The 22,940-nt window shown below is 40.3% G+C and overlaps 3 protein-coding genes and 3 non-coding genes across 10 annotated transcripts; 1 reads left to right on the forward strand and 5 right to left on the reverse strand.

Moving 5' to 3' along the window:
* Positions 1-2,000: 2,000 nt before the first annotated feature.
* rps11 (ribosomal protein S11) lies at positions 2,001-4,594 on the reverse strand. 2 transcript variants are annotated; one of them, XM_046414594.1, is made up of 5 exons: positions 4,441-4,594; positions 3,815-3,955; positions 3,492-3,567; positions 2,659-2,788; positions 2,001-2,196 (listed from the first exon to the last, which is right to left on the reverse strand). In XM_046414594.1, the coding sequence occupies exons 1-5, from the start codon at positions 4,453-4,455 to the stop codon at positions 2,073-2,075; spliced, it is 486 nt and encodes a 161-aa protein (XP_046270550.1). In that variant the 5' UTR covers positions 4,456-4,594; the 3' UTR covers positions 2,001-2,072. The 2 variants fall into 2 exon arrangements, with proteins under 2 accessions (XP_046270550.1, XP_046270549.1); XM_046414593.1 differs by having other exon boundaries at positions 4,419-4,463.
* On the reverse strand, positions 2,279-2,363 carry LOC124074055. The gene has a single exon (XR_006845773.1). It is a non-coding gene; the product is annotated as a small nucleolar RNA SNORD35 (small nucleolar RNA).
* Positions 2,919-3,003, reverse strand: LOC124074053. Its single transcript, XR_006845771.1, has one exon. It is a non-coding gene; the product is annotated as a small nucleolar RNA SNORD35 (small nucleolar RNA).
* Positions 3,655-3,738, reverse strand: LOC124074054. Its single transcript, XR_006845772.1, has one exon. It is a non-coding gene; the product is annotated as a small nucleolar RNA SNORD35 (small nucleolar RNA).
* A 152-nt stretch (positions 4,595-4,746) lies between the features above and the next one.
* Positions 4,747-7,942, forward strand: LOC124072860 (apoptosis regulator BAX-like). Its single transcript, XM_046414592.1, has 6 exons — positions 4,747-4,938; positions 5,579-5,627; positions 5,717-5,875; positions 5,987-6,122; positions 6,256-6,360; positions 6,475-7,942. Exons 1-6 carry the CDS (start codon positions 4,908-4,910, stop codon positions 6,571-6,573), a joined length of 579 nt encoding a protein of 192 aa, XP_046270548.1. The 5' UTR covers positions 4,747-4,907; the 3' UTR covers positions 6,574-7,942.
* Positions 7,943-8,769: 827 nt separating this feature from the next.
* map3k14a (mitogen-activated protein kinase kinase kinase 14a) lies at positions 8,770-21,251 on the reverse strand. Of its 4 annotated transcripts, none has more exons than XM_046414590.1 (16): positions 21,192-21,251; positions 15,423-15,698; positions 15,263-15,335; positions 14,932-15,151; positions 14,166-14,555; positions 13,941-14,075; positions 13,708-13,837; positions 12,713-12,841; positions 11,212-11,316; positions 10,952-11,109; positions 10,683-10,833; positions 10,124-10,435; positions 9,927-10,036; positions 9,528-9,666; positions 9,320-9,420; positions 8,770-9,224 (listed from the first exon to the last, which is right to left on the reverse strand). In XM_046414590.1, the coding sequence occupies exons 2-16, from the start codon at positions 15,682-15,684 to the stop codon at positions 9,063-9,065; spliced, it is 2,577 nt and encodes an 858-aa protein (XP_046270546.1). In that variant the 5' UTR covers positions 15,685-15,698; positions 21,192-21,251; the 3' UTR covers positions 8,770-9,062. The 4 variants fall into 4 exon arrangements, with proteins under 4 accessions (XP_046270546.1, XP_046270545.1, XP_046270544.1 ...); XM_046414589.1 differs by lacking the exon at positions 21,192-21,251 and adding an exon at positions 20,926-21,185; XM_046414588.1 differs by lacking the exon at positions 21,192-21,251 and adding an exon at positions 17,266-20,911.
* Positions 21,252-22,940: the final 1,689 nt, after the last annotated feature.

Genomic DNA, 22,940 nt, shown 5'->3' on the forward strand with positions numbered 1-22,940 from the left:
GCCAGAGGAGCTTTTAGCTGAAGTTCAAAAGTTGTGTTGAGCTCCAAGGGTTGATTGCCGGCAAACATCGAACGGTTATCTGTCGCCACCTGCTGGACACATTTAGTCTGTGGTTAAAAGCACGTTGGGAGGCGCTGCTGTGCGATATATCGACAGTATATACAACAACATGCAATAATGAATTTATTCAAACTCGTAGAATTTTAATCCAGTCTTTAACACTGCTCAACATGTGATAATTTGCTAATCTCTTGTACCCTCAACTGAAAACAGCGAAAGTGACAGCATAACAAAGAAGGATGAGGACCTTCCTCTGTCACGTTGCCTTCAGGGAACATAAGTACTGTGAGAAGTATGACTCCACACTTTATATACACGATATTTACATTATTGGCAATGAAAAAGCTGACAACATTGATACGGTTCTGTTTAGCAAGCCTAGCCTTTAGCAAGCCTTTATTGTTTCCGGCAGATGAATACATCAAACGACCAAAATGTCCGGTGAAAAACATGCCAAATTAGTAGGTTATTGTTCAATTCCAGACTCCATTGACAAAAACAGTAATTTAACCGAGCAGAACAGAGACGCCGGTGATACACCGCTGTTTCGGTCACAGTGACATGACGTGACAGTTTTATCTATTAACTCCATGCTGACCGGGACCTGAACATGACCCTGCACCAACTATCACGATCACAGCGCGATAAATTACCTGCCTTATGTTTCCACTATGCGTTCTCTCACACACGAATATAAGAAAACTGCTTCAAGAATATATAAACCTCTACATGTTCAGACTACTCCCTGAGAGTCTCATATCCTGTCACTTCGAGCTTAGACGTTCTGTCATGTATGCTTTTCATTTGTGTCTGCTGGACTACAGGTAGTAAAATGGAAGGGCTATCACTTCAATTCGTCCCTCTCAAAGTTAGTTTCTGCTCATTGCACAGCATAAATGAAAGTAGTAAAACGTGTCTGAGGCCCATCATTTTTCTCCTGAAACTGTATCTAATATCCAAAAGGAGTGACAGTGGGATGACCCATAACTACAGCATACTGAGTGCTTTAGTCTTACAAAACAGACTGAAGTGGATGAGAACCAAAGGATATTACTTCATGGGCTCAGGAACACTTTGTCGAACTGTTGTTGGTTGGCAGCTTTTTTGTAAATCGCTGAATTGTTTTTATATTCATTTTACAACGTCCCAACACTATAGTGCACTCTCCAGTCACCTCAGTATGCCACCTCTACATCCATGACACAATCTATATGAGAGATTTGATGGATGTATTCGCCAGTATCTTGGATGTGTGATAAATTCTGCAAATTCTCAGCTGTATTCAATATCTGTGACTGGACCATATCACAAACCTTTTCTTATTGCTCCCTTATCAAACCCTGATCATACTGGAATTTGAGTCAAGGAAACATTGGTTTCATCTGAACTGCCCAAAATACTAACTGGTCTGTTTCTACAATGGTCAAATCCGGGGGTAAAATCTGACTCAAGCATCCAGATTTGCCTTCATTGATCATGTTCATAATGAAAAAAAAGTAATCATATCATTGCTGACATCACATTGGAAGAAGGTTGTAAAGACTGTTTTTGTGTTTCAAATGTATGGGTTCACTGCACTCAGCATTTGTGTATACTTGGAGTGATTTCCACAAATGAACTCTTTCTCGTAGTAAGTAAACGAAATTAACGGAAAAGCAAACATTTCACTTTGGTCACCAATGGCCTAAAGTAAAGAAATATTTTATCTCGGTATGTAAAATATAGCAGGTATTACATACTGCAGCAGCTAAAAATAAAATAAAATAAAATAAACTACATGCCAATACCTTCAGGAATATTGTGATGGATGTAAAAAAGCAGTTTACCATCACATGTGATAAAATACAAGACTGAACACACTCAAGACACACCGATTATATGCACATATCCTTTAGTGCCCAATGCAAACGGGATGATGAGAAACAGCAGGAAAAAAACAATTTAAACAAGGTTTTCTTTATTTGACATTGAGACAAGTTAGCCAACAACAGCCTTCCTGTTCAACATCACACCTAAAATTTCTGGAACTGCTTCTTGGCTCCAGCAGCCTTTGTCACTTTGAGGACGTTGAATCTTACGGTCTTGCTGAGTGGTCGGCACTCTCCAACGGTCACAATGTCTCCAACTGTGACGTCTCTGCAGAAAGACACCAAACAAAATGGATGTCAACAGGTGTAGTGGGGTACCTCTGTCCAAGACTGAACATGAAGTGTCCAACAAAGCTGCATCAGTGTGTGCCAAAGGCAGTGTCGTCAGAGCTTCCTGAGCTTGGAAGACCATCGTGAGAAAAAACATCATTCGCAGCAAATTATGATATACTTTGTTTGCAAGATCATAAAATCACATCAACTGACATTTAGACAGCAGGCCTATAAAAGAACAACACTGTTACATTATAAAAAGAAGGTTCTAAACCTCTCAATACATCTTACGAAATTAAGTCTGATCGATTACGACAGAGAGGCGGAAAAAATACTATTTTCCAGACCTTTTCCATGTACATGTCATCCAAACTATGCAGGTTTGGAAAGCAAAAGAACCATCTGACTTGTATACCTGTATGAGGCATGACTTAACAGCATGCGAGAGGTTTTTTACCTGAAGCAAGGTGACAGGTGGACAGACATGTTCTTGTGCCTCTTCTCAAAGCGGTTGTACTTGCGGATGTAATGCAGGTAATCACGTCTGATTACGATGGTCCTCTGCATCTTCATTTTGGTCACCACACCTGCAGACCACACACATATGAAATTTAAGAGAGCGTTCTGTAGCCACTGCAGTGCAGACTCAAATCACAGAGGTCAGAAAACAAAGGACTTGAAAGATAGCGCTGCAAAGGAAAAATAAGGAACTGTCACTCCACCACATCAGCATTGCCATTAGGCATTGTCGTCAGAACCCAGAGGGTTTGGAAGACCATCGTGAGAAAAAACATCATTTGCAGGACAGTGACAAATAAGGGAAAAAAAAGAAAGTCAATATGGAGCTTGTAGCGGGTTAGTCTGTAAAGACATCAATTCTGGCTTGGGTTGTTTCATATGTATCTGTACAAAGAAATATTTAGTCAGGAATATTTCTCATGCTGTGCTCACTCAAATGAACAAAAACTGAAGAATAAATACTCACAGTACCAGGATGCACATTCAAACTCACGTAGTGTTAGCATTTTTAATTTTTATTCTTGAGATTTTAAGTCTCCTAAGAGTGCATAAATAAGAAAATGGACGACCTATCTACTTCCTGGTACTGATCCATAATAAGAGCAGGATAATTTCATCAAGCACCACTGAATACATTTGAGGGTAACTTTGGCTATATAATTAGTGCAGAATTTAATATTTAAATGATATGTTGGTGTGCAAACATTGTTTTAGCATCCCAAGCCAGAACCGGTCTAATGTTTATATATATTGTAAAGTACTAAAACTGACCAGAGAGGATACGGCCACGGATGGAGACATTTCCAGTGAAGGGGCATTTCTTGTCAATGTAAGTGCCTTCAATAGCCTGATGAAAACAAATGACAATGTTAGTATCACCCTGATTTATACATATTACCTAGCTATAAAACACAACTGATTTTTCTATTTATTCTTGACTGCATCAGTGTTGCCAAAAGGCAGTATCGTCAGAACCATGCAGGCTTGGAAGACCATCGTGAGAAAAACATCATTTGCAGCTAACGAGGAGAACAACAGAAAGGTTTTCGTTATGTACATTAGTTTAAAGAATTTAACAGACATTTCCAAAGTACCTCTCTTGGGGTTTTGAAGCCCAGCCCGACACTCTTGTGGTACCGGGGGAGCTTTTCCTTGACCTCCTTTCCACCATCAGCGACCAGAACACGCTTCTTGTTCTGGAAGATGGTGGGCTGTTTCTGGTAAGCCCGCTCGGTCTGTGGAACAAGGAGATCAGCGAGTTAAGATCCTGTAACACAGAAACCACTTGGGTGTCTACACTTCCCTACACCGTAGACAACCATTAAATGAGCACCGCCCGGCCTCGCTAGCTAATTAAAGATGAACGTCTTCTTACGAAGCACCAAAATACCTTAGTTACACTGACATAGAGTTATACAAGTTATGGAGGGAATGTTTCAACGTGGCTCTTTATCGCTTACAGTATAAGGCAGTTAGTGAACAGCTTACTGGTAGTATGCTAAGCTAGCCGTGTTAGCATTTCGACCAGCTCAACGTTACACGAGGGTATGCAGGACGGCACAACAAATGCCAGATATAAAAACCTGGATGTGTTTTAAAATACCTCAGTGTCGTGTATAAGGAAGGTATATAGTCAGATACTCCATATACTCATTTAATGCTGTTCATTAAAATGTAAAAATATCGATTTAAATTCACCACGCCGTTTTCTTGAACATACTTGTGCATCCGCCATCTTTGCCAGCCGAGTCGTAAAGAGGCCTGTGAATGCGCGCGACGGGCGGAAGACTACGAGACACGGGAAATGACGTCTAAAAAGGCGAGGCTAGAAATAAAAACATAGGTTTTTATTGTTTCAGAAACTTTACAGACTGATAAATTCGGTTAATAGCACATTGCAAACTATTATTAAATTGATAATTGTTTACTACAGCTTCACCCCTCCCAAAGTGTCGACCATGGGAGCTGCGTGACTCTGTGCGCCCGAATAGATCAATAAAAGATAGTCAACAGTGGATGACGTCACCCCCACTTAAATAACGTTATGATATTAAATCAGCACATCAGTCTTAATGAAGGTTAGCACTTCTGAAAATCGTTAGCCGTTGTCGGTTTCGGTTACCACAAACAAATAAAAATTTCTCACATGCTTGTGCGGAAGTACTAGCGATCTAAACAAACGACAAGATGGCATCACACCCGGGTGGAGGCGACCAAGGTACTGACTAGCATCAGCAATTTTACACAATTTTTTGATAGTGACAGTGCCGCCAACACTGGGATAGACACAGATAACCTGATATTTTAACAATTAACGATTGTTGTCGTGACCGTAGCGCGTTTGTTTGCCAGTGGTAACATTTGCCGAACTGAGGTTAGCAAAACAGCTAACCAAAATGTTAGCTTTAGACTAGCTAGCGGTTAGCAAGTATTCTGCGTTTTTCTGGTTAGATTAGTTAGCTACTCAGGTGTACAAGGCTGAGTTAGCAAACATGTATGAACAAAACCAAAACATACATATCAGGAGAAACATAGTTTAACCTCGAAGAAAATTTGAGATAGACCGATGTTCGATATTATGTAGCCACAACATTGTCTAACTTCGGGAAATTAGTTTAGCCGAATTAACTTAGCTAATGTGTTGCTTTTGTATAACGTCTTTCACACGCTATTTTTAGATTCAAATACAACCGATTCAGAGGAGTATAGGGCAAGGTAAAATACACACTTAATACACAATAATCAGCGGAGTTAAACAAGTACTCATGTTTGGGTCATTTATTTCTAGTGTGATGTAACTGTTTGTAAAACAATAATAAGAACATTTGGAGGATTTGACACTCATCTTTGTTTTTCAGGAAGTAGTCAAGATCAGATACTGGAACTAGGAATTGTTTTGTTGAAAGAGTGAGTATATCTTATACAGTCGTGCCTCTCATTATTGGGCGAAGAGTCAGTTCATACCCACCGACTGTCTGCCTTTGTTTCGTTTGTAGTTTCATCTACGAGCGGGTCCAGAGACATGAAGGTACCAGTACAGCTGTGACCAGGGCACAGCTGGGAGCAAGAGAGCTGTGCGATCCAAGCCACAAGAAACTTGCCCAGTGTTTGCAACAGATTGGAGATGAGCTGGATGGCAACGTAGAGCTCCAAAGGTGGACTGTCTGTCTGTGTGTCAGTGATGAGGAATTGGGAATTATGTTTTACAAGCAGTCAACAAGTCCATAATTAGTTTGTCCCTAATTGCTAAATGTTGTTTCCTCCAGGATGATAAGTGACTCTGCACTCAGTCCCTCAAAAGACGTGTTTATGAAAGTTGCCCGTGAGATCTTTTCAGATGGAAAGTTCAATTGGGGCAGGGTGGTTGCACTGTTCTACTTTGCCTGTCGACTTGTCATCAAAGTGAGTGAAGCAGCTCTGTTGTACCGCACCTCATGTTAAAACAAAACAAAATGAGACGTGACTTATGATTTAGTAACAAAGGTTGTAAGTCTGAAACATCTTCACATCACATATTCCATTCACACCTTCTCAGGCTCTTTTGACCCAAATTCCTGATATCATCAGAACAATAATTAGCTGGACTATGGACTACCTCCAAGAACATGTGATCAACTGGATCAGGGAGCAAGGTGGCTGGGTAAGGAGCTGGCAAACAAAATGCAGTTCAAACACATTATGTATTAGAGATTGAGCTCCTTCTCCTGATTGCTTGTATGACATGCTGATATTTTTTTCTGTTTATGATTTTTAGGACGGCATTCGTTCCTACTTTGGCACACCAACCTGGCAGACAGTGGGAGTTTTCTTGGCTGGTGTTCTCACCACTGTCCTAGTCATTCGCAAGATGTGAGGGGTTGTGGAGAGCACACACATGAAAGATCTGAGGAACTATGACTGGGGGAGGAATGTGGACGGGAGCAAGAACAACTGGAAATGAACAGGAAGAAGTAATGGCAGAATGAACAAGATGAATAGCTTGTATTTTGGACATGAAGAGCCTTTCTTCATTTCTGCCTGCTTTTCACTTTCAATGATTAAGAGATGGATTGAGCGCATTAACGCTGTACACATACTCCTGATGCCACTGATTAAGTGAGAGGTGCATGATTACATGCACCAAATAAGAGGGGGTTGGAGAGTTTGGCAGACTTGAATGGGCAATGCATTTTAAGTAATTTATTTTTTACTCGTTACATATGAGAAGTCACTGCATTCTGCTTCCTGCCCTAAAAGGTATATGGACTGAAAACATTTGATGAACTTTAGAGTTTCCTTTCTGTATCATTTTCATCATGTTTTTATGTTGGTCCATTCAGATTGCTTTTCTGATCTTCCCATTCTCTCCACCCATCTCATCATGGTGTCTGCATGCTAGAGAATCAGTCTCCATTTGTATTTGTGAGTGTTTACTCGTGTAAGTCTGTAATGATCTGCTGGCAATGAACGTGTTGAAGGGTGGTCACATTCTGTCAAGTTAAAAAGAGATATTTTTGCAAATAGTTATTTGAATTACAGTGAAGATGATATAGATAAAGAGAAATTGCATATCTGACGTTCTGGTTCAAACAGTCCCAAGTCATTTCTTTCTTGAATGCACAGGTCATCCTTGTTTCAGTGGATAATCAACAAGCCACAGCAGGGACTGTTGTACAAAGTTCTGTTTACATTCATCTTGAATTATTGCATGGTTAAAAAGTACCATGACCTCTCAGCAACCCAATCAAAATTCCTGCCCTGCGTAACATTGAATCATACACTGCCTTGATGCATTTAAACCAGCATTGACCTTAATGTGGCTCCCACTTAAAAACAGAATCCTACCTATTATCTTTAACTGTGTTGTGAACTGAACTACATGTCATGATCTGACATTTCCTGTGTTCTATGGAAGGTGTTGCACTGCAGACGCAGAAAGCACTGGATTGCTCACAGATGCTTACCTCACTTCACACATATTGAAAGTACTGTATTTTTATGTGAGTAATTCAGACTGCAATCTTATCTACATAGTAAATGGCTTTTTATACATTTTCCTGGTTTGTCAGTGCCTTGGTGTTTTTTGGTTTTTTTTTTACTATGAAATCACTTTGATATTCTCAAATTTTCACCTTTTTCTATCACATTTGTAAAGCTTAAATTAGTTTGCAGTCTCCCTGAAAATCTTTTTTGCAGTGACCTTGTATGTTGTAATATGAAAAATAAATCTTTAAACTCTTAAAGAGTCAATGAATGTGTATAATTAATGTAGGAATGAGGATTATATTCATACAGTGGTACTACTAATAAAGACAGATCTGATTATTAAAATACAGTTAAAAGGGTAAACCATTTACCCTTGTTAGAGGTGACATGACTTTGATGTCATGTTGACACATTAGTTTTAAGAGAAATGTTTCAACCACTATTGGATGGATTGCCATGACTTTGAAGGATATGATATATAAAGGTGGCACTTAGAACAAAAAATTGCAGCATTTCCTGATATAAATTCAGACTTTTTGAGACAGCAAAGTTTACAGGGTTCATTCTGGGTGGCGTAAATATGCTCAGTAGATGTAATGATGATCTGTTAGATTTTGAAATTGTTTATGCAGAAGTATAAAACATGATCTGAGGTTAGTGACAGAGGAACGGTCAGGGTGTGGCCAAAACCTCTGAGATTCAATCTTCAGGGCTCATTAATATCCACTGCAAATGTCACAGAACTACAAGCAGTGCAGTACTTCAAGAGTAGCTTCAAGCGACAACTTTTGATCACACGGTAGCAACAGAGAAACGTTGAAGGATCATCAAATTACTGTCTGGGAACTTTGATTTTCTACACCAACTATATCGAGTATGGCCAGCAGCTGTCTTGGTCAGGACTCAACTCTGTGGTAGATGTATGGATAGAGCACCTGACTGACCGACATCTGCATCCTTCGGGCATTGCCACCAGCAGGGCACAAACAGGATAACCCCAATTACTAAGAGAATGCTTTTTGGATTTTTTGGTGACTAAAGAATAAAACAGTGGACAAAGAATAATGTATCACACATACTCTGCTTAGTTTCATGTACTGTTTACTGACTCAATGTAAACATGCAACAAGAAAATGTGTAACGTAAACATCACAGTGGTTGACAGAGTAAGGGGCATGTAAGACAAGAAGCGACACAACAGACCCCCAACATGCCATTTAAAACATGAGACATGTTTGCTAAAAAGGCAGCTCTGGGAGATTGGACTTCACCCCTCATGAGAGCATGGTCCTCTAACACTGAGACAATTCAACATAAAGCTACATGTGCAACAGTTAATATGAGGGTGGAGCTGATGGGTGGAGACAGCTGTGGCCTCTATCTCGTCTCCAGCACCCCGTCTCTGATCCTCCACGTCCAGGCAGAGCTGAAGTCTGGAGCAGGAACACAGCAGAGCTCTAGACCAGACTCCTGTATCTCCTCATCGTGAGCAACCTGCTCGCCCTGCTGAGTTTCCAAGGTGAAAACCCTCTCTGAGATCTAAAAGGCAGAGTTTGACATTTACAAACACTGAAAGAGCTTAACATGAGAAGCTGTCTTGACACATGAGCACGTGTGAGGCTGCCAGCCCTCACCTGATCACTGATCCCAGTGGCGATGTGGCCCACCTTCACCCGGCGAGTCTCTCTGATGCGGATGCTTCTCCTATTGAAGTCTCTAATGCAGACATCCACCCCTGAGACGACAGCAGAGTAGAGATATACACATGGTGTAAACGCATGATGATGTCACATTTCAAAAGTTGGTACGACATCAAGTAGTAAGAGGAAAGTTTTATCTCACCTTCGAAACAGCAGGGTGGTGGTAGTTGTGCGTTACATAGCAAATCCACACTGAAAACCTGCACATCTGGCTGACTGTTGTAGGAGAAGACACCAGAACTAAAATCGTCTCCTGGGCTCAGCGACCAGCGGCCAGAGTCCTGGAATAACAGGTTAAAAAAGGAAAACAAGCCAAATATTAGGTCTGTTAATACTTTAAGCAAAAAAAACAGATGAACACCAATGAAACTCTTTGCTTAAATGGACCCAATTTTCGGTTCCCAATTAAAGTCCCTTCATTCACAATTCCCTGCAACGTTTATTTATTCCCTGAATGCTGTCATTCATCATGTCCTGTCTTCATATGCCCTATGCTTAATGGAGATCCTTCACATGCTCGTTATTGTGAATTTTGGCTTACCTTTTTGTCCCACAGCTCCCAGTTGGAATACGGGTCACTGCTGAGACAAGACAAGAGCTGCTGCTGCATCTCAGCAGAGTGAAGCTGGGACAAACTGCTCAGGTAAAAATCTGCAAACATGCAGGAAAACAAACATTTAAACATTTTCAGTTCAAACATTTAATAGCAAACAATAAGAACACTTAAAGAAACTTCACCTCGCTCCAGTTTACGTAGCTCAAGTTCAGGCACAGTGGTGATCTTGTTGCTCCTCTTGTGGTTTGGCTCAGAGATCAGCGTTTGTGGACAGAAAGGCGGGCTTCGCGTCGACTCAGCCTCCTTCTCTTCATCTTCATCACCCAGGTTCCTCGTCTTTCTCCCTTCTGTGATCACCTTCTCAATAGATTCTTTATATTTCTCCTCATCCTCATAGTAAACACTGCTGTTCGTTTGCAGGGGGTCAGGAGGTTTGTTGGGAAAATACAGGGGCTTTGCATAGGGCCCCCTCACTGAGCTGGTGAGTCCTCCCACTGCAATCACACAAGCACAATACATTAACCCTTATATACTCTGGATCTGTCTCATATGGACTTTCTTACTGCAGTTTCTCTATGAATTGTTTCACTTAATTTTCTCTTAGCTTTGCCTCACAGGGTAATCATAGGGTGCCCTACCTTATCAGTGAAGGGTATTTGGGCTGTATTCAGCCTGACAGAAATTCATGCATAAACTACCCAAGGCTGGGTTAAATAATGACCTGTACTTATATATAATTACCTTCTTTCAGAGCTTGGACAGTTTTTTCTTTGAGGTCAGATGCTGATGCTCTCTTAGCAGGATCCTTGTGAAGTCCCGCCTTGATAACTTCAGCTGTGAGAGGGCTACAGTCAGGTGGGATCTCTCTCAGAGGGGGAGGCTCGTTGGCAATCTGTAACCATCACAAAAGAGAACTCAGTCAAAGTCTGCTGTGAATACTGTGAAGAGCGAAGTGAACAGCCGTGACCAAACAGCAGGGTGTAGTGCTCGTGCTCTGCTGTGAAGTATACCTTCAGGTAAAGTCTACAGGTGTAGTATCTTGTCCAAGGTTGACACCCACTGAGCATGTGCAGAAGCATACAGCAGCTGCTCCACACATCTGCTTTGGCTCCGCGGGGTTCCCCTTTTACAATCTCAGGGGCCATGTGGGTCTCTGAGCCCTTCAGGTCTGCATTGAATTACATTGGGAAAACAGTAAATTAAGTCACACATGGAAGTGGATAAATCACCCGTCTTCTTAACTGAAATGCTTAAGTTACACAGTAGTTACCTTTGGACCCACTCAGGCTCTGTCCCTGATTATCGAGTCTCTCTGCGTGTCCAAAGTCACACAGGAAGGTGTCCCTGCCATCCTCCGACAGCAGCACATTGTCAGCTGTGGGAAACAATATATTGCATTAATCTCACTGCTCAGTGGCACTTTGTTGACTTCCAAGACTTGTGCAGTTTAGTTTATGGATGATAAAATTAGAAACAGGGCAGCTGCACAGGACAGAAATCAGTCTAAAGACAAAGGAGGAAAAAAAGAGGACTATGTGAGGTCACTGAGGGACAGCTGCTGTAGAGAAAACTTTATGTGGAGTCTAGTGACAAACAGGCAGCAGATAGAGAGGTTTGGCATTACTGCCTTGCTTTTCCGGAGGCTTTACAGACACCAGGTGGCGCCTGAGCTCAAACAGAACAATCATGCTGTTTGTCCGTCCTCCCGCTTCAGCCTGCTTTTTTTTTGCTCTTCCTCTTACTCGGTTCCCTATTTTGTTTTTCTCTTTCCCTCTTTTTTTTTTTTTTTAATATTTTGGCCTCTCTATTTCCAACTTCTCCTTTCTGTGTTTACAGTCTCTGTCTGTACTTCTCTCTCTTCTCTTGCTAAGTACTTCCTGCTCCTCGTCCCATCCCCCCCTCTCTGTTTCATTCTCCTTTTCTTTCTTTCTCGCTCTCCTGATTATGTGCACATGCGCTGTTTCTAAAGAGCAGCGGTGAGTCACACTGTGGGAAATTCCCAGCCCATCGTCTTCTCTGTGGTAGTCTGGTTTCACAACACAGGTGCTGAGGATCAAGTCTAGATTGTATCTATGACACTTGTGTTCCACACAACAGCTGCACGAAAGCACAAAATCCTCTGATGAGAACTAATTAGAAATCTGACTTACTCTCTCTTTTTGTTTTCCACTAGGTAGCACAAGAAGTAAAAGTCAAGCTGACACATTTGGTTTAGCTGCTATTACTGTTGTGCCACTTTGATCTGTCCAATTACTGCTGTTAAAATTCATCTTGAAAGTGTGATTATGGTCCAGTGCCAATATCTGATGTCTGTGTTTTGGTGTAGTTGCTGTGGTAACTTTTTCAGTCTTAACATTTACATTCAAGTTTTAGATTATCTGTCACTTCAGAGGTAGCGGAGTAAAAACAACATTTACAGGATCAACAAGTGGCAATATCCTGAAGAAACACAGCTGTTACAATCCATTATTACATTGTATACAATGAATAAGGGAAAAAAGTAATAAAATCTGATCACCTTTTGTTGACAGCTTATGTCTTCTAATGTCTGTGTGTCTTAATTAAACCTTTGGATTTTAGTGACTTAAGCAATTAGTTTATTACCTATTACTCAGTAATTTTAAAGAATATACATTCAAGAGATCCAATCATTATTCTTCGTGGCATTTTTACTTTTGAGTATGACTCAAGAAAGATTTGAAATATGTTAGTAACTATTGTAAATACATGAAAGTTGAAAAGAAATTGAAAGAAATTGGGAACCTGTGTACCTTTAATGTCTAAATGTGCCACTTTTTTCTTCACCAGGTACTCCAGGGCTGTTAAGACTTGCGAGTGGTAGTGAAGACTCAGGTCCGCTGGCAGCCGGCCACGCTCAGCTATCAGCTGGCCCAGGGAGCCTGAAATAACAAAGAGGTTCAGATCAGGATTGAGATTACAGTATCTCTTGTTAATATTTAACAATATGCCGTATGTCATTGCGTTTACCAAAGAGACATCTTTGTCCGTAATTTGGACCATAAAGGTGTCTTCGCGCAGAAAGCGGATAAAACATACATACAAAGTCAAGGCAAAAATGTAAATGACAGGAATGGGCAAAATTCACATTATTCCTGTCATTTGTGAGAGCTGGGAGTGCACTTTAACTGTTGTCATCAAACAATGAATTTCATTTCACTCTCCCTTGTCGACCTGCCTGCAAAAGTGAATCATGTACATTAATGTTGCCTCCTGTTGGGTTTTCATGTACTCCTCCTGGAGAGGAAACGTACTTCTTCACGAATTAACAGAGGACAGGGGTACAAGAAGAGAGGAATCAGGAGTCTCTGAAGACTGTCGACTTCAGGTACTGGCTGGACTGAGTTAAAAGGCACAGACACACGCACCCTCTCCTGTCACTGCTCGTTAGCTTTTGGCTAACGTATAGGAATTGCATTTACTCGCACGAATAACGTGAATTAGAATAAATGATCTACATAATCACAGGATTATTATTCAGAGGGAAATTTGCTTTCCTTTCTATGTAAACACAACATAACACTTCAAGGAAGCTTAACAGTCATTTCTGGCATCCCTGAGCCAACCACTAATCACATTCGTATTTCTGTAGTCTTAATTATCCTCATCTTGCAGCCACTCTGTATGTGTTGTGCACTTAATTCACCACACCATGCAACAATTTCCATCTTCACCCTCAATCTCAAAGGTACCAGTGAGTACTGACAGAAAGTGCTGCGTGTCGAAGGCAGATGTGAAACTTATTTACCAGATTTGAGGTCCATGAAAAGCAAGACATTAGGCCCCTCTCTGACCACTCCAAAGAGTTCCACCACACGAGGAGATCTGAGGGCACTCCACGCACCCACCTCCTCGCTGAAGAACCTCTTCACGGTGATCTGCAAGGATGGAAAAAAAAAAAGAGTGAGCAATCAGAGCACATTTTAAAACCAAACAGTGGAAATAAAAAAAAAAAACAAAGAGGGTCACATTCTCTCATACCTTTTTGACAGCAAATTTGAAGCCTGTGTTGACGTCTTGAGCACAGTGTACTTCACCGTAGGAGCCTTCCTTGATAAACTGTGTGACGACGTACTCCCTCCCTTCCTTGTATTCAGAGTCCACCGGCTGGATTTTCTAATAGATTAGAAGAAAGTTAGTTTGGCAAAACCACACTTAAAACGGAGACAGCAGACAGGAAGCAGGCTCACGTAAAACAGGACATACTTCATTGTAAAAGATTATCCCCTCGTTGATGACAGAATCAACTCCTGAGAGCTCATCTTCCTCCTCTCTTAGATCCCTCTCAACATCTTTGAAAAAGGGCCCCGCGTAGCATGGATCCCCCTGACTGACGCTGCCTCGGAGGCCAGCGAGGGCCAGCGAATAGTTTCCCAGACCGCTGCGGCAGTCTGAGTCGCTGTCCTGCTCATAGGAATGGTGAGTGGAGAGGAGGCCGTAGACCTGGTCCGCCCAGTTCAGAGGAGAGCAGCTGGAGCCTGAGATGCAGATCTGTCGGCTGTAGAGAGGAGACCCTCTATTGTGTTCTACTGAGCTTTCGGTGCTGCTACTGCAACAAGTACTGAGGTCGCTTCTCGGTCCAACAGAAAACTCCTCCTACAGGTGACAAGCAAAAAGCAAAAAGCATGGTTGATCAGACTACAGGATGTTTACGTTCTTAGGTGAGTTTGCTCAGGGTCTGAACCTTCAAGGCCATGAAAGGCAGCTTTGTCTGAATTTGGTGATTCACTTCCACAACACAGGAAAACCAAAGCTTGCATGAGAACGTGTATAGATCACACCTCGAACTGCCAAAGAATGTGGCCATTTATCCTTGAAGATGATTCACAAGGAGAACACTACAAGCATGCTCAGTTCTTAAATGAATAAAAGAGTGTACAGTGAACCAACCTACATCTTAATAACAGGTTAATGGCATAGCTTTTTCACGTGTACGAGTCAATGAGATGTGAAGAATGACGAGAGTTCGTACCAGGATCTGAACCACAGAACCGCTCTCCTGTTCAGGAACTCCGGAAGGCACTCGATGTCTGTGCCGCTGCCTCTCCTTCTTCTTATCGAGTTTATTCTTCCCCTTGCGTTTCTGTCTCTTCCTGGTCTTCTTTCTTGGGGTGAGCTGTGCTGCAGAGTTGCTCGGCTGCTGGATGGTGGCTGTGGATGGGCACGCAACATTGTTGTGCTCTGAGGAAACACTGAAGCAGATGGCAACAATGTAAATACCAGACATGAGATTAAACAATTCAGTATGTGAATCGTCTGTAAACAAATATGAGGTGTTAAATACAGAAATAAAGTTGACATACCTGCTGGTGTGGCGGGGAAAAAAGGGAGGTTTTGAACAGGATGGACTAAACGCTTGGGAGTCATGGGCTTCACCTGTGGAGAGCACAGTGTTCATGTTAAATTATCTGTCCATGCACAGTTATTTGAAATGGGATCAAAAAATCAAAAAGACATAATTACATTCAGCTTGAGCAATGAAAGGTGAGGGCTTCAGTGGCATTTTTCCCACTTGCTCTGCAGTCCCATGCGTTAGGACCTTATTTATCATAGGGTTCAGGTGTGTTATGTAGCCCATTTTGCTGTCCTTTCCCTCCTCTTCCTCCTCCTCCGTCTCCGTCTCCTGGTCAGTGACTGAGCAGGATGGGTATGACCCCTTCAGCTCAGCCTGGGATGACCCGGAGAACGGTGATGTTGAGTTAAATATCCTTTGCCTCACCGCCATTTCATCTGCTGGATCTGCACAGAGAAAGAATGTCATAAACAACTGATAAGTCAAGTTGATAAGTCAAAAACTGGCATTTGTAGGTTAATTTTATTTCAAAATAAAATAGGACTGCAACTAATCTGTTGGCTCTGCTCTGCATTAATTGTTTTCTTCATAAAAGTGCCCAATGTAATAGCCCACAGCTAGAGAGAACTTCTTCGACTACACTCCACTAACTGCTGGCTTTGTCTCCTTTACAAACTGCAGTCATTAAACTGAAATGGATTTAGTTGAACCACAATGTTACTGCATCAGGCATACAAAAATCACATGATTCATCATCGCTAGTGATTAATAGAAATGTTGTCAATGTTGTTTCCCCTCCATATCATAACAGACTTTTTATATGAATGACAAAAACTATTATTAGAGGCAACCAAATTTATTTGTTATTTTCAAGTTTAAACTAACTTTATGTATTTATTTTCTTATTTAATTCTGAGGTTACTTTTTCAGTGTTCAGTTTTGCTTTTCTTTTAAATTTTTAATGGGCTTTTGGCAAATCACCAGGCTAACAAAGTTTGTTCTGTTACTTCCTGGGGTCACCAGTTATACTCAAGTGAAGCAGAAGAGCTCATACACTTGACTCAACTTACTCTCAAATCCTTACACACCTAGAACAGAAATACACACGCACGCTTGTACTGTGGTCAAATACATCTTAATCTAAATCCTAAATAGCTTGTTATATTTGTACATATTTGATTTTGTCGTGTAAATTCGACATCATGGTGATCACAAATTGAAAGTGTGCAGTGGGCAGAGGAGACAGGAAATACAACCCTGGCCTTGTTTTGGCAGTTGCAACTGTGTCGTTAAATGCGAGCGCTCTGTTTCAGTCAGAGGAAGTGCAAACTGCAGTAACATTAGGCACGCTAACCTTTATTGGAAATTAGTGTGATTGACTGCTGATGGCTTGAAGGTTATATTTGTAACATGTACAACTCTAGGATCAGCACATTCACACACCACCTTTTCATCTCAGCACTCGTTAAACGCAGTTTAAAAAGCACAAAGTGAGAACTGGGTCTACAGTTGCACCATGTTGCATCAGTGTGTCCATTAAACCTCAGAGATGTTTCTCTCTGTCACTTGGCTTTGGAGATTAGACATTCTTGACAGAGGTCGTGCCAGGAATAATCTTGATATCCTGACTAGAACAACTGCACGGCTGCCAAAACCTTTGCCCAGTAATGTTTGCACATTCCTGCTCTTCACAACACTAACACAAGCAATAGAAAAGACAAACTGACATGAAAACTGTTGTCAAATTTCAGTGAAAGCTGTTCAAGTTTAGCAGCGTCATTACCTTGTGCGCCAACTTCATGCACTGCAAGTTTATCTAGAACAAAGCAATTCAGTGACTGTCACTTCCTTCTAAAGACGCTGCATCGTTGCTCTGAAAGCACGGCGCAACACCCCACCCCAATGAACTTACGTGGAAAGGAAATAGAGAAAAACCCACTGCAATAAACAAAACCACAAAAACAACTGTGTGTGTGTGTGTGAGTGTGTGAGCGTAGGGGCGTGTAGACGTACCGACAGATGCCAGTGTAAACCACGGTCGCTCTCCCGTGTATCCTCTGTGAATAACCTGTCATCTACATTAGTAACACGAGGTGCTGCGTTTGTCTGCCTCGTCCTTCATGTTCTGATTCTCAGTAACGTCTGGTGTCGGGCTTTGCTCTCTGCTCTGCTTGATGCTGGCTCTCAGCCAACCGGGGGGAGGAGCTGGCTGACAATGACTTATGGGAAATGCATCTCCACTTCCCCATACACCCCCCCGCCCGCTCTCTCTCTCCAAAAAGGCTGGCTTACTTGCTCTTCCCTCTTGACTAGATTAAAGGATAACGTGTTCAGTTATGCTTTTGATGATCAATTGTGAACTATGGACGGACAAAAGTAGAACATAAGCTCTCTGTGATCTACGCATATCAAGATACACTTTTACTCTAAGAGGAATTAATAAAAGATGTGATCGATCATTACTACTTTGCATCAAAAACGAAATTAAAACCAGAATATAAAAAGATGTGCAATCCTCCGTAATTTGGGATGAGTTTCTGATGAGTTTTGGGAACATTCATGTGCTCTTATAGCCTGACAAACATGTGCTCTGTAGCCATCTAACATATGAGTCACATGCCATTTCACACATCCACACACACTCCACTATATGTCATAAAACTAACATCAAGCAAACTAATGATACACAATTTTACTTGGACAGCAAACAGTCAACGTTCAAAGGGTGACAATCTGATGTCTGATATCATGACGATGTTACGGAAAATAGCTGTCACATGAAATGTGAGGTGCCTTCTTTATCTATCTGAAATAATTTCACTTGCTTTTCTTTTCAGCAGCAAAACAACTTACTCATATAAAAACCACCACAGTACACAGGAAATTCAGAATGCCACTTGAGAGGCTGCACCATAAACTGCACAAAAAAGCTAAATGCAAGTTGCTTATTCCCTGTTGAGTGTAAAAGAAAGTGTTTACTGTCATGGCAACAACATCTTAGAAAAACTGTTTGTGGACATTGTCATAAACAGTTTGGGTTTACATTTGGCTACTCTGTTAGCCACCAACAGATACAAAACGTCTGAAAGTGCCCTGATGCATACTTCTAACAGCAGTGATTCACCGGGCACCAACAGAACAAGACCTGGACAGTGAGTATTTTAGAATTTTAGTGAATATACATTGGAGTGGTAAAGTCAAAAGGTTGAAGGTTACAAAAGTGCTATCTTGCTGTTGGGGATTTAAACGCAACACAAAATGAATGACAGCCACGACTCCTTGCATGTAAAACTACTCATTAAAAACCATTACTGTGTTTTTGAAAATCCAAAATTATCAATAAGAAAATATTGCGATGCTCAAGTGTATCAATATTTTTTTCCCCACCGAGTGTGAATTGTATGGAACAGTCACACTAGGTGTGGACAATTTTTCCTCAAGATCAGCATTTACAGTTTGCTTTTTTGTCTGACCAACAGTCAGACTCAAAAATATTCTGTTTAAGTTGATGTGAAACAAAGAAAAGTAGCAAATCTTCACAATTAAGGAAGTGGAACCAATGAATATTTGGCATTGTTGCAGGGAAAAAAAAAGATCAACAGCGACTGAACACTGTAAGCTTCACAGAGATTGTTTCGTGTGTTTCATTGGATTACCTGAACTTGTACAGGTGTACCTAATAAAGTCACACACAATAACCTTTAATCTTTGATATGAACTGGTACAATCCACTGGAATATGCTTTGCAGATGAATCCTGAACTAAACTTCACATACTGCAGTCAGTGGCCATACTGAGCTGACTTCTGCTGTACACCCACACAGATTAATAAAATTCCAATGCCTTTAGTAAGGACAGCGAAAAGGGACTCAACTAGAAGTCGGCTACAGAATAGACCCAGCCAAGCATTCCTTCAGGAAAACGCCGGCTCCTTCACAGGAAAATGTCCCAGTCCTGAATGTCCAGAGCATTTAAGAAACCATATGTGTGCCATAACTTCAGTTTGTGCTCACAGTGATCAGTCACACCTATGTGTCTCTTCTTACTTCCTTTTTCCGTGTTTATTCATCGCTATGAACAAGGTGAAAAAGGTGACTCCAAGGCAAAATTTCACAATTCACAGAGTCCTCTCTGTTCCCAATACTCCCTGCATATTTTCATTCAATTTATAATGTTTCCATACATGAACTGTGGATATTTGAAAAGGATTATTTCCCTTGGCAAGTCTTATAAGAATTAGGTAAGAAATGTAAGGGACAACATGATGGCATTTTGTTTATGTTGCTGCTTTTCTCTGTTTTATATCACTGTAAAGTGCATATCTTTGGGTTTGAAACGTTAGTAAGGCAGAAAAAGAAACTTGAAGACATCCCCACGAACCTTTCTTGTGATTTATGGACAAAAAGATTAACTCATTAATCTGTAAAATAATCTGCAGATTTGTCAATATTAAAATTTGCCGCCCCAGATTCATCTTATAAATGTAAAAATTCATCAAAACCCTGTGCACTCTCCACTATCACCACAGTAAATACCACGCTATTCTGCCAAATGGAAACTTTTCTACACTGAGAAAAAATCTGAAACACATAAACTTAAGTGGACTGAAAATTCACACTGTAGGCAGCAACACTGCAGTGTAAGTCTAGCATGTTTAACTAGGAATGTGGTCTGCATTTGATATGCAGCTTTCCTCTTTGCAGCAGAAGTGCACAGGAATGTCATCCCACATTTTATGCAGCAAACGTTTTTTTTTCCAGCTTCTTAAATGCATTGTCTGCTTTTCTTTGTCAAGTGAAGAGTCTTGGAGTTTTGAACGTTTGACTGGACAAAAGAAATAATTTGAAGGCATCACTTAGGGCTCTGGGAATTTTAAGACATCTGATATACTAATCAATTAATCTTGAAAACAATCCACATATTCATCAAGTATGAAAGCAAGGACATTTTGCACTGACAGGACACCATTAGTTTCTTATTCAAGTACAGAGACCGGCCAGGGCAGACCAGGGGTTTGACTCTGGGCCAGGAATGGTTTGGCATGTATTTTGTACAGCGTGTGAGAAGCAACAGAACTTGGACCCAACCTGGAGAATCTGTCAAGGACGACTAATGTAAACTTTTACATTTGGTAGTTACGAGCTACAATGGTTTGATTCTTAATTTATCAATCAGCTGACAAGGACATAATTAAAAATATCATTATTGGACAACATGAAATGAACATAAGAGCTACTCTTAAGGGGACTCTAATACAGCTAGTAATTATTGAGGTTAAAATGATTCAAAATTATTTTTCTTTATTGTTTGTAGTATGTGCATAACGTTAACATTATTACATGTGTGTCGTGGCCATCTCAGCGCTGTTTTGTTTGTTATGTGTATGATTAATGTTCCTTAGCGGTAATACTAAGAGATCTTGTTATAAAACGTCCATGACAAAAAAAGGTATCAAACAACAGTCACTTGCACTGGAAAAAGTACAAGCTGGAATACAAGAACTGTTATAATCATACACATCTGACTTCAACGGGCGTATGTGCGGTTTTGAAAAAGGCTGGTGACTTGTACAGCAAAAGTTACAGTAACAGCAGCCTACCTTTAATGGTGCCCACCTTTGTTTGTTTTTAACTATTGTCACAAACAAAATATAACCACAGAAATGTAGCATACCGTGTATCTCCCGTCGGCGATGCTCTTCTTTCGAAGTGTGTACGCGTTCTCAATATAAAAATGATAACTTCCTCCCAGCCACACTCACGGACATTTCACATAAGCTAAGATGTGGACCGACATGTTTTTTGAGACTCGTTGGGAAATCGAAACTTTGAAATTAGAAATCGTCGTCTCGAAAAAGAATCTAAAAGACTGCGGTCTGAAAACTGCGTGACTACTTCAAACTTAACTAACGACAAATGTACAGTACAGTTTTCACTTACAATTAGTAGGCGTCGGCCGACGGCGATGAGATCCAGATCGGTGTCTAACTGGCTAGCTTCCGGTAATTAATTTCAAAGTATATATTACGTTTCATTAATTTTACAATTAGTGGCATTCAAAAACAAATATAGACAACAGACTTGTTACTATTATTATTATTCATTGTTGGCTTTGTTGTATTATTACACCTTGTGTTCTTGTAATATTTTTGGTTGTTTTTTGGTAAACGACCATTATGCTTTTAATTTGAAAATGAAATGGCTGTACTTCCGTCTACGTCTTCTTTCAATTTGACATAGATTAAAGTAAAGTTCCTGAAGAAGCAAAGAAGGAAGAGCTCATGACGCGTGAAAACCGAAGTGACCTCAGAAGAAACAGGGCTGTTATAAATTTGCACAAATTACCCCTTTCGATCCAAAGCTACTTTTTTTAATTATGTGTTTTTCTTTGTTCCTTTTTCTTTTAATAATTGGTTTCTATTCAGTGTCAAACTCATGTTGGCCTCTAAGTTTTCAGGTGAAGCTTTCTGTTTGTTTCTGTACCGATAACGATTCTTTGCTATAAAATAAAAAATTTAGAAGTTAAAAGACTTAAAAGTTTTGTATATGCTGTGCATATAATAATGACTCCTTTTGACAAAGTGTTTTGGCAAACACTCACCACAAGATGGAGTCATAAACCACTGACTAAAGGCATTTCTGTTTTAATATTGTCTACGTTTACATGTCTAACATTAATGAGTGCATGGTGTGCAATCTAAGGTGATTATACTGTAATAAAATGCAGTTAACAAGACTAATCGTTAGTCTATCATAATCAATACTTTTTGAAACATGTTGTTGAGCTTAGCACTGATGGTCATGTCCAGCGATTCTGAAATATTAAGGTGTAAGACAACAAATTGTAATGGACATTCTTATTTACACTTTGTAATTTCCCCTTTTTAATGCCAAGTAAAATATAAAAGATTCTCACAGCAAGGTCTGGAAGTGTTTTGTTTAAACAAAGCACGCAGAACAGTGGATTATATTCTTTCATTTGTTACTGACAAGTGTTTTTCTGGAGCTGAAAATATGAAATTTGGGCATTTGTCATGTTTGCAAATTGGGTGAACTCTTATAGACAAAGCAATTAACATTTGAATAAAGGGCAGAATTACTCTTTTCTTGTAAACAGTTACATTTATTTTATTATAGAGACAATCATGTTGTGTGAAAATGTTAGGCATAGTTTGAAGTTGATGTTCTAAATGGGGGCATATATAACATAAGGGTAGACGTACATCTAATTCTCATGGCACTCATTCTCTAGCCATATGATCACAGCTAGTGGACTGGTCCACCAGTTAAATCAGTAAGTTCTGATTAGTCTCCTGACCTTGTGAAATGTTGCACCGTAATCACCTGATGAACAATTTCATCCATTGTACTCCAGCTTAATTTGGAAAGTGCGCCAAACAAGCAAATAACAGAGACCAAGCAGTTTACACAATATGTCAAAAAGCGAATGGTGTTGATTATTGCACATAGTCCCTTTCATAAATAATATCAAATAAATGAATAAAATGCTAATGCACTACTACCTAATCCAATTTTATCTACAACAAACTTTTTTTTTAAAGTTTGTTTTTTTTAAAAAAGAAAAAGAAAAGAAAAGCTCCGTCAACAGACCAAAATTGACATACAGACCTTTCTGTAAACTGAAATATGCTGAAGTACAAATTATTTCTTGATATATGAACAACTATA

Source organism: Scatophagus argus, chromosome 16 (genome assembly GCF_020382885.2).
Source record: "Scatophagus argus isolate fScaArg1 chromosome 16, fScaArg1.pri, whole genome shotgun sequence".
Classification (NCBI taxonomy): domain Eukaryota; kingdom Metazoa; phylum Chordata; class Actinopteri; family Scatophagidae; genus Scatophagus; species Scatophagus argus.

Coding starts and splice junctions, on each gene's coding strand:
- rps11 (XM_046414593.1), bottom strand. CDS start 4,448: ATGCACAAGTATGTTCAAGAAAACGGCGTG. Junction 2,789..3,491: donor CCGTGGCCGTATCCTCTCTG/GTCAGTTTTAGT, acceptor TGTGGTCTGCAG/GTGTGGTGACCAAAATGAAG. Junction 2,197..2,658: donor CACCTGTCACCTTGCTTCAG/GTAAAAAACCTC, acceptor GTCTTTCTGCAG/AGACGTCACAGTTGGAGACA.
- LOC124072860 (XM_046414592.1), top strand. CDS start 4,908: ATGGCATCACACCCGGGTGGAGGCGACCAAG. Junction 5,876..5,986: donor GGCAACGTAGAGCTCCAAAG/GTGGACTGTCTG, acceptor TGTTTCCTCCAG/GATGATAAGTGACTCTGCAC. Junction 6,123..6,255: donor CCTGTCGACTTGTCATCAAA/GTGAGTGAAGCA, acceptor ACACCTTCTCAG/GCTCTTTTGACCCAAATTCC.
- map3k14a (XM_046414590.1), bottom strand. CDS start 15,684: ATGGCGGTGAGGCAAAGGATATTTAACTCAACATCACCGTTCTCCGGG. Junction 15,152..15,262: donor TTTCCCCGCCACACCAGCAG/GTATGTCAACTT, acceptor CATCTGCTTCAG/TGTTTCCTCAGAGCACAACA. Junction 9,421..9,527: donor ACCACCCTGCTGTTTCGAAG/GTGAGATAAAAC, acceptor CTGTCGTCTCAG/GGGTGGATGTCTGCATTAGA.